Here is a 13,434-nt window from a genome sequence, read left to right on the forward strand (position 1 = left end):
GCAATGCCACAGCCCGGACCAAAGAGTTCTCATGTCAAGATAAACCACATCCTCTTTTGTTCTATCACAGACAAAGCAGAGCAGGGTTTTTCAGCAGGTTTTTATGCACAACTTCACTAATTACCAAGGTGCATGGAGAGTCAAAAAGCTCCAGCAACACTTGTAGTATGAAGATTAATTTCATTAGACCGACACGTCTGGGCTTGTGGCCTTCATCATGGTAATTGATCAATCAGCAAGTGTCAAGGAATCAGAGAATCAGCCGAGAAAGCCAGGCTTAAGGATAATTAATGAGGCGGGATGAGGTGTTTTTAATATATCTTACAGACTTTATTATCAGTAGATAGATAGAATCTTTATTATCATTGTATACAAGGCACAACAAAACTTTGTTAGCAGCAATCCTAAACAGCAGCATTTACAAAAACAACAACAAAAACAAAAATATATTTGTGGTGATATGAAAGAGAAGTATGTAAAAAGTGTCCAGATCAATTGCTGTTCAGTGAATGAATGATAATAATAATAAATAAATAGACAGTTGTGGAGACTGAAAGAATATATACAGTTATTATTTTGCAGTGACTGATTAATTAAACAAATATAAATATAGAGATATAGTGCAAATAAGTGAAGTTATGGTGCAGTGACAGAGTATATACAGTTATTATTGAGCAGTGACTGAATGAATGAATTAATAAATAGACAGTTAAAGTTAAAGTGCAGTGACTGAGTAAATAAATAGACAATTTTAATTAAAATCGCAATCGGCTATGTAGGCTATGCCTTATCCATTGCTGCTCCCACCCTCTGGAACTCACTCCCAAAAAACTATCAGAGACCCCCCCTCACCCAGCACCTTCAAGAACTCCCTAAAAACTGACCTCTGCTACATTGCCTACAACCACTAACAACCTCTGTCCTCATCCTCCTTCTTTTACATTATTTCTTCCTTGTATCGTTTTCACTGTTTATTTTATTGTTATTCTCTGTTAAGCATCTTTGAGTACTTAGAAAAGCTCTATATAGTCTACTGCATTATAAATATGATTAATTCTGCTGGAATATATTTATATTTGTCAATATATATCTAATGACTTATATAAAAAAGATCTCAGTCAGTAGGTTTTGCTTACATCATATCTGACATCACACACATGGAAAATAGTGTAAAATGAGTTCTGTTATTATGTAAACCATAGCTCTGCCACTTCCATCTACATGTTTGATAGACTGTTAAGTATTAAGTTTTAACTGCAGCTCTTCTCTTGTTCTGACTAGATACTCTGATTTGGATTTTCAGTTGTCTGTTTTCACATCTTTGTAAATCAGATTTTGCATCATTCTTATATACCCTTCCTATTCTTCAAAATGCTTTTAAATCCCCCTGATACTAACTCCCATCTCACATTTTCTTTTCAGTGTTAACCACTGAATTATTTATGAGACCATGTGTCTTGGCAGAAAAGAACAATGGGTACTGTACTGGATCCTCAGCTATTACTGTGTTATGACTGAAGACATATTTGCAATTAAATGCATTGATTACAATCTTATTGTACCATTCAGTCCTAAGAGGATGAAATCTCTTTAAACCATTCTCTATGGAAATAAGTTAGATTTTTTTAAAGTGAAAAGCAGACAGCACCATTCTCATCTCAGTTGTACTTGATGGCAAACAGTGTTAAAATAAGTGCAAGAAATCAATTCACATAGTCAACTTTGCACATAGGGTCTAATCCTATCGGACGTTTTAAACTGGCTTTGTGGGCTAATGGTCCTGATGGTGGTGCTAGAGTTACTGTTAAGTTTAAAGCTGTTTTGTCGACCAATCAGATCTGTACCCCCTTCAAAATTGGGCAGTTTGGACCTCAGTCGGTACGAAACATGTAAAAGAAGCAAGAAACGGAACAAAAGAAACATGTTCAAAGAAAGAAAGGTTTTTTTTCCAGGCACATATTCATTGTCCACTGAAAATGGCTCTGCAACCCACCTCCGGGTCCCGACCCACCAGTTGTGAACCACTGCTCTATAGCATGACAACCTAGATCAACACGTAGGACCAATGGAGCAAAACATTTTCACTTGTTTTAATTTAGCAGGAGTTTTCATCAAAAATTATTCAATTAATAAAAACCTATCTCTTCCCTGATTAGTTTGCTCAATAATAGTTTGCCAGACTTCATCTTCAGACTGTCCTCAAGACAGTTTTTTTTATTTGTGCAATTTGTGTTAATTTGAGCAATGCAATTTATTTAAGTCAGGAGTGTTCAATTTCATGATTTTAACTAAAAAAACAAACTTTTAGTATAATTTTAGTTTATTTCCTCATGTCGCTGTTGCAGCCGATGGGAAGGAAATAATCTTCAAACATCATTTTTGGAGCAATCAATCTTTGTCAAAATCGATAAAAACAGATTCTAGATTTTATTGTGATTATTATTTGGGCCAATGCATATTTCATATCTTCCTTTACATACATAGCCACTATTGTAAGTTAGTTATACCTTGATGAATGCCTTATTGGTGTGAAATCTCTGTGTATCAAATCTATATTGGTAGTTTAAGATAACATTTTGTCCCCGGTGTCTAAGGTTGTGAGTTCAAGTCCTGGATGGTGCAGTTTGAACATTAGACTCAGGTTTTATGCTGCTTGAATTAGAGTCAATAGACAGTTATCCATCTTTACTTAAAACATGACATCGGCTTTAACTTGACAGATACTTCAACAAAAGAAACATCCAACAGCTAATGTTTTTTCCTTTATTTTGGGGCTTTTATGACTTTATTAGAGACAGGACAGTGAATAGAGTCTGAAATTGGAGAGAGAGAGAGAGAGAGAGATTGAGCCCAGACATAAAAAAACACACTTTCTCATTTCAATGTATGAAAATAGATGAGCATTCAGGCCATGTTTAGAACAGAGCTGAGGAAACACTGATGGAGCTGGAATGGGGAGCAACAAAAAAAGGCTAACACTTATGAAGCTGTTAACTTAACGTTAAAGATGTTGGGAAACAGTATTTTAATCTTTAAAATGAAGTTGTATGTAGGCTGTCCGGTTAAACTGGAACATAACCACTCGAACGGAGCGATGTGTCACCAAAGTTAGCATGTACGTTACCCTGCAATGAGGACTGAAGGCTGGCAGTGCTAGCATTGCTAGCATTAGCCAAACTCAACAAACCAAATTGACATTGTTTACCTGCAGACGCTGGGATTCTGCTCAGTCGTGAACATTACTTAGTTTATCACAACAATAACGGCAAAATAAATGCTTCCCCTCAACTTTAATACATTGTGCTCAATTTCAACTGTTTTCTGACCTTAAGACTAAACGATCACTCTGAATTAGAAAGTCTGTCTAACCAACGGGGGAATTAGTCACTCAGAACATACCTAGTCTAGACACTTAACGATCACGTCACAGTTTACTCCGACACCTCCCCTTTGCTGGGGTATGTCTGCATGTAGAGCTCCACCATTGCATCCAAATCAAACACAACATCAGAGTTCATGTTCAGAAGAGCGAGACTCTTCGACTTGAACTTGTCAGGCGTGTTCTCCATGTACATCTGGTAGTGCTTGTAGGCCACGTCACGGCCATCCTCCAAAGCCAAAGTAGGAAGAATGCCGATCAGTCTCATGACTGCGAGCATGTTGGGGAAGAACTTGACGTCGGCCAGCTGCAGGGCTTCATGGAGACTGGAGGGCAGAGTCTCGCCTTTGCCCTTTTTGCTCCACTTAACCCACCAGCAGTGCAGCTCTGCGGAGAGAGTTCCTGCGTTTGGGATGTCGTTCTTAAACACTTGCACACAGTCTTCTTCGGGTTCAGTAGACTTGTTCTGCTCTATGGCAGCAGGGACCAGCGACAGACACCTCAGAGCCTTCAGGTGGTCCTCACTGAAGAGTTCATTCAGTTCTGTGATGATGTGGTTCACCACAGGAACTGACAGGTGCTCCTTGTAGTAACTCTCCGGCCGGACGCCTCCAGATTCCAACTGATGTTTTCTCAAGAACGAACGGGGGACCTTGACAGGGATCTCCATGGCAGCGGCTAGGTTCACGGCCTCGTCGTTCCAGAACTCGTGGTACACATCCATGTTGTCCGACACTTCTTTGAGAGAGTGCAGCACGGCTTTCAAACTGGTGGCGGCGAAATGCACTTCTGTCGCTTTCCCATGCACGTTCTCCCCGAACGCTCTAGTCAGCGTCAGAACGTTTTTCAGCACCATCAATGCCATGATGAACTCAAAATCGGTGAGTGCTTTTGAAATCTCCAAGGCGTCGTGTGTGATCTGATCGTTCCACCTCATGTCCTCGTTGTCGTGCACGCTGTCCACGCAGAGGAGCAGCGCCTCCAGGATTTCCATGGCCACCTCAAACACGTCGTTTCTTTCGGTCCAGTCGGTTTTGCATATCTCCTTAAGCTTCTGGGCTTTCTCTTCTTTTTCCGGGTAGAAAATGGAAATGGCGTGCTCCAACTCCAGCTGCAGCAGAGAGGACTGACTGAAGAACGAGTATATCTTCTTCAGGGTGGACGTGACGAGCTGAACCCCTGACAAAGCCATGCCATTCGCCAATGTCATGTTCAGTGGACGAGTAGACCTTAGAGAAAGCACTGCCATAGGATGTTTCTCCATCAGTTTCGCGCCAAAGGTTTTCATTTTACTCAGATGTGTCCCCGAGCAGGAGTGGCCTTGCCCCCGACACTGCTCCATATCTAAGCCCCATGTGTCAGTCATTTCAAAGAGCAGCTTCTCTGCTAACGCCTCTCCATCTCCTTCAAAGGGCAAGAATCCAGCGAACTTCTCCTGCTGGCAGTTAGACTTGTCTACATAACGGAGGAAGACGGGGAGGAACCATTCTCCTGAGATCTGCACCAGGTCATCAGTGAGTAACGAGAAGAAGCCGTTCACTTTGACTCCCTCCACCAGCTTACTGTGGATGTATTTCTCACACACCTCCATCAGCTGATTGAGCGTTCCTGGGGAGCAGCACTCTTTATTCTCGTCATACCTCTTCTTCAAAGCTTCATCTCCACATGTCATACGATACGCTAACAGCGCCTCAAAGTTGCTTGACGCGAGACTTTCCTGTTTGTCGTCGCCAGGCCCTGTCGGAGGAATGCTCTGCCCTCCCAACAGCACAAGAACTTCAAATAAAGACTTCAGATACTGTTTGTATTCGTCCTCCTCTGGGAGCGCCTGGACATCTTCCTTAGCTGGCTCTGCCGGAGACTTTTTCATTTCTACACAGGGAAACAAAAACAGAAATTAAAATCACCTTTATTTTGAAAGAACTAGATGTGGGAGTCATTTTGTTTCATTGTCAAGTAATAGGCCCCGTGTCCACCTTGCGTTTCTTTCCGGGGAGAAAGCGCTGGTTGTGCGCTCGGGAGCACTTACATGAAGTGTTTGTACGCTGAGATGAAAAGTGCTGCACGTTCGTCCTGTCTCTATGACAACAGTCTGTTGACAACGGCCGCTGTATGACCGAAACTGCTCCGTTACTTTTTACTTCATGTTTGACATTTTAGATTGTTTTTTTACCCGATCAGACACGGAGCAAAGACGATGTGGTGCCTTTCGTCAACTTTCGATGTGGTGCCTTTCTGAAACTTGAAAGATTTTCAACTTGAAGGGCTCAGAGCGGCCGCACAAAAAAGGCGGGGCACTCGGAAAAAAGACTAAGCGTCTGAGCGTCCTGAAAATAACACTGCGATTTTTTTCATGGCAGCCGTCTGCTTATGCAAGCGCTCTCTGCTCATTGAAAATAATTGAAAAAAGATGGCTAGTGCTCAGAAAACAACAAGATGGACACAGGGCCGTAAACGCGTGTGTTGATTTATTCTTACTTACTTTTCCTCCCCTTACTCGACGTTTCATCTTCTTTGGTCTACAAAAACAAAAAGTCAAAACTAATTATTATTACATAAAGACATGATAATCCTTTGAGATGTATGGTCTTTAAAAGAGTCCAAGAAAACATTCTCAGAAGTGTTATTTCATCCACAACCCTCAAACAATATGTTAGCTGGTATAAAAAGAGTTTTATCCGCACAAACAAAGTCCCATTTGGCTGAAATCACAGAAACTGGACTCTTTTTTTTTTTTTAGAGTTGGTCATAATTATTGATCAATTGTGCCAAATAGTTACCAGTTACAGAAAAGTTGACAAATAATCAATTAATTATTGTAAATCTAATAGAAACAATAAAAATTGAATAATACAAACAACATATTTCTTTTAACCCACCACCACATTACTGCGCTTCCCCTGTCCATTACTTGGTTGGCTCGGCGTTTCAAAGATGGTCGGTACGGCGTCATCCTTCAACACGGCACTCTGAGCGTCCTAAAAATAAAAACAGGCCACAAATAATAATTATTACACAAAACTTATAAAGACTGAGAACAGAGATTATGTTGCATTTTTATTCAAACTGACATATTCAGGAGGCACAACATAAACTATCAATTGAATAATTACTGAAATAATATTTGACTTGATGATAAGCATGAAATCAGGGTCGTACTGACTTGGTCGTTTGCATTTTGAAAACTCACTTTATCAATCGACGATGTTTCAAAATGTTTCCCACAGAGTCTGTAGAGTCTGTACAGCTGCTCCGCTGGTTTGTCTGACAGATCTTCTCTTTGACATTTTTCAACCCACTTCTTGGACCTGAAAGGAGAATTAAGGTTGTAAAAAAAAAAGCAGTCCCTTTAAAATTGTCCAATACTGTAGTAAGTTTTATTTTGTTGATATGGCGCCTCTTTAAAAGAATCTAACTCTACATGCAAATGGCACCTTAAGATTCCAACTACCCATGCTCAGTGTCACCACAAGTTTTTTATGATTAGTTTCTTTTATTTTGTGTCGTATGTATTGTGTCGTATGTATTGTGCTATATCTACATGCGAGCAAAGACTAATAGAATTTAAAAAAAAAAGGGTTAAAAAAACAACAACAGAAATTTAGGTAACTTTGCATCCAGTGCTGTATGAAATCTAAACCATATCCACTCAATATCACATGCAACAATGACTTAAAATGTATTAGGAAACTTGAGACTACTTATACTATCAAAACTGAATACAACTACAAGTGAAGTCACTCAAGCAGCCAAGGAAAATGGTATACTCCAAATAGCTCATACTGAGAATAAACAAGTATTTTCATTGCAAAATTTGGAGATAGTCATTTATTCTATTAAAGGTGCACTAAGTAGATTTGGTAGTGAAATTTGAAAGTTTCACATTTCTCTACCAAATCTCCATAGTGCACCTTTAACCAAACATGCACGTTGTATTCTGTAACACAGGTTAAGCAGAGAAACGCATTTCAAAACGGTGTAACTCTTATTTCTGTGATGACATAGTGTCTGAAGTTTATATGAAATAACTGTTAAGTGTCCTTATTGTTCTATAGACTCGGTAGAGGACGCATGTTCAATATGAGCTGCAAACTGTGTTTGACTCCAAAGTGTCTGTAGAGGAACTTTAAGTTTAGATGCAAAATTCAGCAGCATATTGTGTTTAACATATTTTTGCATTGTCCTGCCTGCGAGATGCAATATTTTAAACCACCTGTAAAGGTGTTTAATAGTTTGCAGAGAATTAATCTGTCAAACTTTTGAATAGTTTGCATGTTGAGAGCTACTTCTACATGTGTACAGTCTCCATGAAGGATGTTCTGCATGATATCATACAGTCATTTAATGCTGCTGAGATAACTCTGCTTAAACGACGATTCAATCAAAGTTAACAAATGCTGTCTTTTTTTGTTACCTTCTACAATGAATACAACTTCTGTGTGCATTAGCATCAGCAGACATGATTACCTTTCTGGATCACTCGGGAACCGGAAGAGAGGCTGTGGGTCTGAGTTTCCACTAGCACAGTTCGGCACTGCGCACTGATTCTGCATTTTAAATGTTTATCATAAACCAGGTTTACACGGAGAAAGCCTTTGAGGATAGACAACTGTGATAGCTTGTTAGCTATCAAGTCACGTTAAGGAGCAACAGAACTTCCGTTTACTTTTCAAAATAAAACCAACTGTTTGAGTGGATTAAAACATAATGGCTCTTTGCGACATGACTGTAATACAAAGAACAACATTTTATTATCTACAACCCTATTGGTATACGTTTTACTTCCTGCCACCGACACATAGCCCAAAATAAACTTCCTGTTTTTGATAGTGATTTTAATTTTATTTTGAAAACTAATTTTCTAGCTCATTCAAACAACATGAACCAAATCGCGCGCTTCCATTTCCCAGAATCCTCAGCAGTATTTTCAAATACCCATAGGATAAACCAAACATGCCCAGGCATATTTCAACACAAACACAAGTCCTTCTTAAAGCTTTATAAAGCTGAAGGTAGAATAATTAACATGACTATTACAGCATTGTTATAACAGATGTCTGCATTTTTCTATTTATGTGTAAATAGCATTAATTGATTTATTTTATATTCTTAATTGATCCTGGAGGAGACATTTTGGTTTACACTTTAGAGTCTAGTCTATAAGTAGGTTTACACTGTGTTATTGAGAGACTACTCACACACATAGGCTATAATACACACATACACAAACAGATTCTGGGTTATTGGAGAGTTGTTAGAGTAGGGAGCGCAGCAAAGCTGTTGGGAGTTCGGTGCCACCTTGCTCAAGGGCACCTCAGCAGTACTCTGGAAGTGACCTGGTACCTCTCCAGCAAACAGACTTGCACTTACTTACACAATCAAATAAGAATTTAAGAAACAGGATTTTGTTTTCATTGGTCTCCAGATGATTACAACAACTGACATGAGGTCATAAAGTTTGCTTTCATACTTGATTTATGTATAAATATAAAAACAATCAGACATTACAGTTTATAATATGTGTCAAAGCAAGTTGACAGACTCATGTAGGACAAAGTTCTGAATTAGAGTCATTGACATATAGACTTATTAGTTACATGTTGAAGAAACTCAAAATATGGTTCTATTTAAATGAAATAGCTCAAATGTTTCAATAATTCTAGTAATGTTTACTAACTGAGTTGTTTCGTCACGCATTGGGCGTGTGGCTCTGAGCATGGACCGGTACTAAAGGAATCCTATTTGGGTTCAAACATTCAAACAGAACACGAGGTTTGTTTGAAATGTGTGATGCTCAAAACTCCCGAAACTCTCGTTGTAAATTTCGGGCCACTCCATTGGTTGGTTTTGACATCTCGCGATACTTTTGGACCAATCGCAGTGCAGCCGCGACAAGTCAAATCGAATGAGCTCTCCGCACTGAGGCAGACGGACGTGTTGGTGTTTTGCTGAGGAGTCGTTGGAGGAGTTTGACACTACAAAGGAGGACAAGAGAGTAAGTTAACATTTCATCTTTCTATACTTTAATACAGGTGGAGATATAGTCAGGGCACAGCGGGAGAAACTTCTATCAACGACATCCTGATATTTACTTTTTCTAACGTGCCAATAAATTAACTGTTTTCTAATCTTACTTGCATTGAACATGTTGATGAAACTGAGTATTTTAACGTAATAAAACACTTTCATATGTGTGTTGAAGCTACTGTGTTACATAGAGAGTCAATTCAAGTGTAAACCCAGCACGAATTATGTAAATTAAAGACCTTGTTAAACCTGTTTTATTCAGTATGAAATCATCCTAATGTATCTTCTGTTTACCATCCAGAAATCTGCATTCATTAACCTCACTGAGGCTTTACCATGGACATCGTCACAGTTTCAACAAGAAACTACTCCAAAAAGAAGGTAGGAATGTATTACCTGTAATATGATGTAGGGCTGGGAGATATATCAAGTTTTTAAGATATATCGATATATTTTCAATCAAGATATAGGGTAAGACAATATCGTTAATATCGCTATAGTTCATGTTGCATTAAAATAACGTTATATACGTCTTCGGTAGAGCTGACAGTTCACCTATTTCTCATCTCCCTCTCTCTCCCTCTTCACCCTGCTTCTCTGAGCCAAACTCAACTAAACTAAATGGTTAACAAAACACACAACTGTGTTTATTTTGTTGTGCAGAAAATTAATTAACTTAACAAACAGGGAGTTTATTTTACTGTACATGTTCACCTTGTGCAACTGACTGTTAATAAAAGACATATCGATATTTATCGCGTCTCGCCATTCAGCTTAAGAATATCGAGATATTAGTTTTGGTCCATATCACCCAGCCCTAATATGTAGTATGACCTGAATCATGGTCACCTTTTAGCCCCAAACTAACCCACCTTGTTGTGTTTATTGTTTTAGGAAAACAAGGAAAATGCTCAGCCGACACTTGGAAGCAAGACTAGTGTGAAAAGAGAGAAACATTCTGCTCCTCCCTTCCAACTGAAAAGCAACAAAAAAGAGGAGACCCTGGCCAAAAGTGGTCCGCTCAAAGCCAAAGAAAAACAAACAGACACTAGGACAGTTTCTGGAGAGGCTCTGAAAAAGACTGTGCAGAGAAATGTGAGAGGAGCTACAGTTACTGAGGTCAAACAACGTCAAACACACAGCCAGGCCTTCCTCTCTGAACAGGCTGTGAGACACAAAAAGATGGTCACAGAAGCTCCAAAGCCTCCAGCTGCAGTGACATCATCAAAACCTGCTCCTGGCACGTACAAAGGAAGGGTTGTCCAGTCGAAAATCGGATCCATTTGGAGGTCAAGTGCTGCTGTGGGCGCGGCGGATCCTAAACCGTCAGCACCAAAAACAGAGATCCAAAGGGTTGGAAATGTAACTAAAATAAGGTCCAAGTCTGCTGTGGACGCCCAGAGGAATGGCACACATAAGCCTGCACCTATAAGGTCAGTGTCAGAGAAACCTGCTCAGGTGTCCAAGCGCCCCGTCACCAGCCGTCCTCCTGCTGGATTCCGCTCTGCTCGCCCTCCTGTCAGAACCGTCCCAGCAACTCTGACCAGTACCAGCACCAGAAACACTAAAGTGGCTCCCATCAAGGCGAGCGGGGGTCTGAACTCAAAGCTGAAGGTTTCAGTGACGGACAGGAAGGTCAACAAGCCTCCTGTCTCGAGCACCATCAGTCAGTACAGGTTAAACATGGAGAGTGCTGAGGAGAGAAGGTACATTTAATATACCAGAATTTAAAACTTTGATACAATTCTACTAAAACATATTGATACATGTTTCAATACCACAGCAACACAAATACAAGTCTGAGGCATTCAATATTGGGTATTGTTTTTAATAATCAGGCAAACCTCTGCACCCTGTTAAAGGATGGCAGCTTTGGTTAAGAATATGTGTGAAGATCTGAAGGTTGTTTTTAAAGCTCCAGTGATTTAAGATACCGCTGATTGTTTTATTTTAAAACATTTGGAATTGAAAAGCATCTAAGTATTGTATTTGACAACCTTGCATTCATGTTCACATTTGAATTTAAATCAACAATATTTAATAAGGATGTTTTTTTTTTATTTCCTCTGCAGAGCTAAACTTGCAACCTGGCAGGCTTCCAAGGGCAAGACATTCAAAAGACCAGCCATGACAGCAGCAGTACAACCGAAAACCAAAGTCTCTGCTAAACCGAACTGTGTGTGTGGGCCTAAACCTCAGTGTCAGTCTCTTGTTAAGACTCGGCCAGCTCAAGCAAGCAGCATTGATCCTGAGCCCGGTCTGGAAGCACAGAATACTTGGAGAGCAGAGGTGGCATCACACAGCCAGACTCCAGCGGTCATGAACACGACGCTGGACTTGCTCGAAAACTCTGATGTGTTTTATGGCCAGCAGGACGGAGTGGATGATGTAAGGACACGGGCCGGGTTTCTGTTCTTCTTTCACTGCATTTAAAATGTAACCTTCCACAGCAGTTAAATATGTTCTTGTCTTTGTTTTCACTTTGACAGGTTGTTGTGAACCTGTGCGACGCTTTGGAGGCCTTGGCCACGCCCTCGGGATGCAGTGATGGTGAGTTCATATCATTATTATATTATATTCATTAATCATCATCTAATGAATAGTAAGAGTAAGAGGAGTAGTTTGAACAATTTCTACAAATGTCAAATATCTAGATCAGGAGACTTGATTTAGAAAACTGGAATACTCTCAATTATCGAGAGGTCGGCCGCTGTTGCACCAAAACCTTCCCAACCAAAGCTCTGAAAACATGACGTTGAATCATTAATGTGTTTTACAGTTTATGACCTAACGTCAGAGTCCGAAAAATGTCTCAATCAACAAAATTGAGACTTCTTTCCTTTTCTGTTTCCTTTAGAAGTTTCACAGATGACAGATGTGTGCAGAGAGGTCAAAGTTGAAAACGGAAATGAAGACAAAGATTGTGAAGGAGAAGAGGAGCTGAAGGATGAAGGACCTGAGGATGTTAGCGAGCAGCTGAAGGATGAAGTGGAAGTGGATGATGTGGAGGAAGTAGAAAGTGATGAAGGTGTGATGGAGACAACGCCGCACAAGGAAGACGCATCAGTAGTGAAGTACAGTGTGAAGACCACACCATACCTGCAGAGGTCAGTCCTTCCACTCGTCTTCTCGGCTGTTTTATTAGGAAACCAAGAATGAGTCAGTCGTTTATTTACCCTGTTTTAACCTTTTTTCCTGTTTCAGTGTGAAGAAAACAATTGAAGGGGAGGTCAGCATGAGCACATCCAAGAGGAAGAGTTACATCAAAGATCTGAAGTTTCTGACCCCGGTACGTCGTTCCTGCCGCATCGAGCGAAAATCGTCTCACCTGCCCACCATGCTGCTGGATCACGACCCCTGCGTGTCGTCTCTGGCTGGGCTGGTGCAGCTGGACGACGATCCAAACGCCTACATCTTCAGAAAGAACCCTGCACTGTTAGAAGAGCTGCCCGACCAGCCCAGAATGTGAGGAGCCGTTTAATGTGCTGTTCTAAAATAATCTTTTATAAATGTACAGGACTGACGCCAATGGACACTTTATACTGTGGTGTTTTAATGTGATTTTACTTATTGTGATTTTAACTGTCATTAACAGCGATTTAAGAGATTATTTTCTGGTCTGAATGTATAATAAAGACTTCTATAACACTGTTTATCATAATATAACATTGACATGTGTTGCCTCAACAGTGCAATAAAAGAAAATTGCCTTGTTTTAAATTGTTACTTTTTTTTGTTGCCGACTTTAAAGAGTTATTAAATGCATCTTTATACAGCTCACACACTACACGTATCTACTTAGAGGTTTCTAAGCAGAAGGGAAACAATGGAATTTGATTTTGGTCATTTCAGGTCAGTAGAAGAAAAAATAGCAGTTAAGGCTGGTGTGATAAATCAGTTAAAATCAATTGTATCTGCCACTCCTGTAGTCCACATCCTCCCCCCATTGTTCACTTTCTACAGAGATGGCTCCATGTATATGACACCCAGCCACAAGTATTCAACCTTATTGACCGGGGTGGCTGACC

The 13,434-nt window shown here is 40.1% G+C and overlaps 2 protein-coding genes across 3 annotated transcripts; one reads left to right on the forward strand and one right to left on the reverse strand.

Annotated features, from left to right (window-relative positions):
- Positions 1-2,749: 2,749 nt before the first annotated feature.
- thap12a (THAP domain containing 12a) lies at positions 2,750-8,037 on the reverse strand. Its single transcript, XM_061055959.1, has 5 exons — positions 7,847-8,037; positions 6,570-6,687; positions 6,259-6,357; positions 5,862-5,898; positions 2,750-5,251 (listed from the first exon to the last, which is right to left on the reverse strand). The coding sequence occupies exons 1-5, from the start codon at positions 7,930-7,932 to the stop codon at positions 3,432-3,434; spliced, it is 2,160 nt and encodes a 719-aa protein (XP_060911942.1). The 5' UTR covers positions 7,933-8,037; the 3' UTR covers positions 2,750-3,431.
- Positions 8,038-9,226: 1,189 nt separating this feature from the next.
- si:ch211-266i6.3 (cytoskeleton-associated protein 2) lies at positions 9,227-13,126 on the forward strand. 2 transcript variants are annotated; one of them, XM_061055942.1, is made up of 7 exons: positions 9,227-9,374; positions 9,708-9,787; positions 10,301-11,112; positions 11,479-11,794; positions 11,896-11,956; positions 12,264-12,513; positions 12,611-13,126. In XM_061055942.1, the coding sequence occupies exons 2-7, from the start codon at positions 9,743-9,745 to the stop codon at positions 12,873-12,875; spliced, it is 1,749 nt and encodes a 582-aa protein (XP_060911925.1). In that variant the 5' UTR covers positions 9,227-9,374; positions 9,708-9,742; the 3' UTR covers positions 12,876-13,126. The 2 variants fall into 2 exon arrangements, with proteins under 2 accessions (XP_060911925.1, XP_060911926.1); XM_061055943.1 differs by having other exon boundaries at positions 12,267-12,513.
- The last annotated feature ends 308 nt before the right edge of the window (positions 13,127-13,434 follow it).

This window comes from Labrus mixtus, chromosome 14 (assembly GCF_963584025.1).
Source record: "Labrus mixtus chromosome 14, fLabMix1.1, whole genome shotgun sequence".
Classification (NCBI taxonomy): Eukaryota; Metazoa; Chordata; class Actinopteri; order Labriformes; family Labridae; genus Labrus; species Labrus mixtus.

What these genes read in the sequence shown, in the direction of transcription:
- thap12a (XM_061055959.1), bottom strand. Translation starts at nt 7,932, where the DNA reads ATGCAGAATCAGTGCGCAGTGCCGAACTGTGCTAGTGGAAACTCAGAC. An exon ending in TTCCCGAGTGATCCAGAAAG is followed by an intron (nt 6,688 to 7,846) that starts GTAATCATGTCT and finishes TTCTCCTTTCAG; the next exon opens with GTCCAAGAAGTGGGTTGAAA. An exon ending in AAACATCGTCGATTGATAAA is followed by an intron (nt 6,358 to 6,569) that starts GTGAGTTTTCAA and finishes TTTTATTTTTAG; the next exon opens with GACGCTCAGAGTGCCGTGTT.
- si:ch211-266i6.3 (XM_061055942.1), top strand. Translation starts at nt 9,743, where the DNA reads ATGGACATCGTCACAGTTTCAACAAGAAACTACTCCAAAAAGAAG. An exon ending in AGCAGGACGGAGTGGATGAT is followed by an intron (nt 11,795 to 11,895) that starts GTAAGGACACGG and finishes TCACTTTGACAG; the next exon opens with GTTGTTGTGAACCTGTGCGA. An exon ending in ACCACACCATACCTGCAGAG is followed by an intron (nt 12,514 to 12,610) that starts GTCAGTCCTTCC and finishes TTCCTGTTTCAG; the next exon opens with TGTGAAGAAAACAATTGAAG.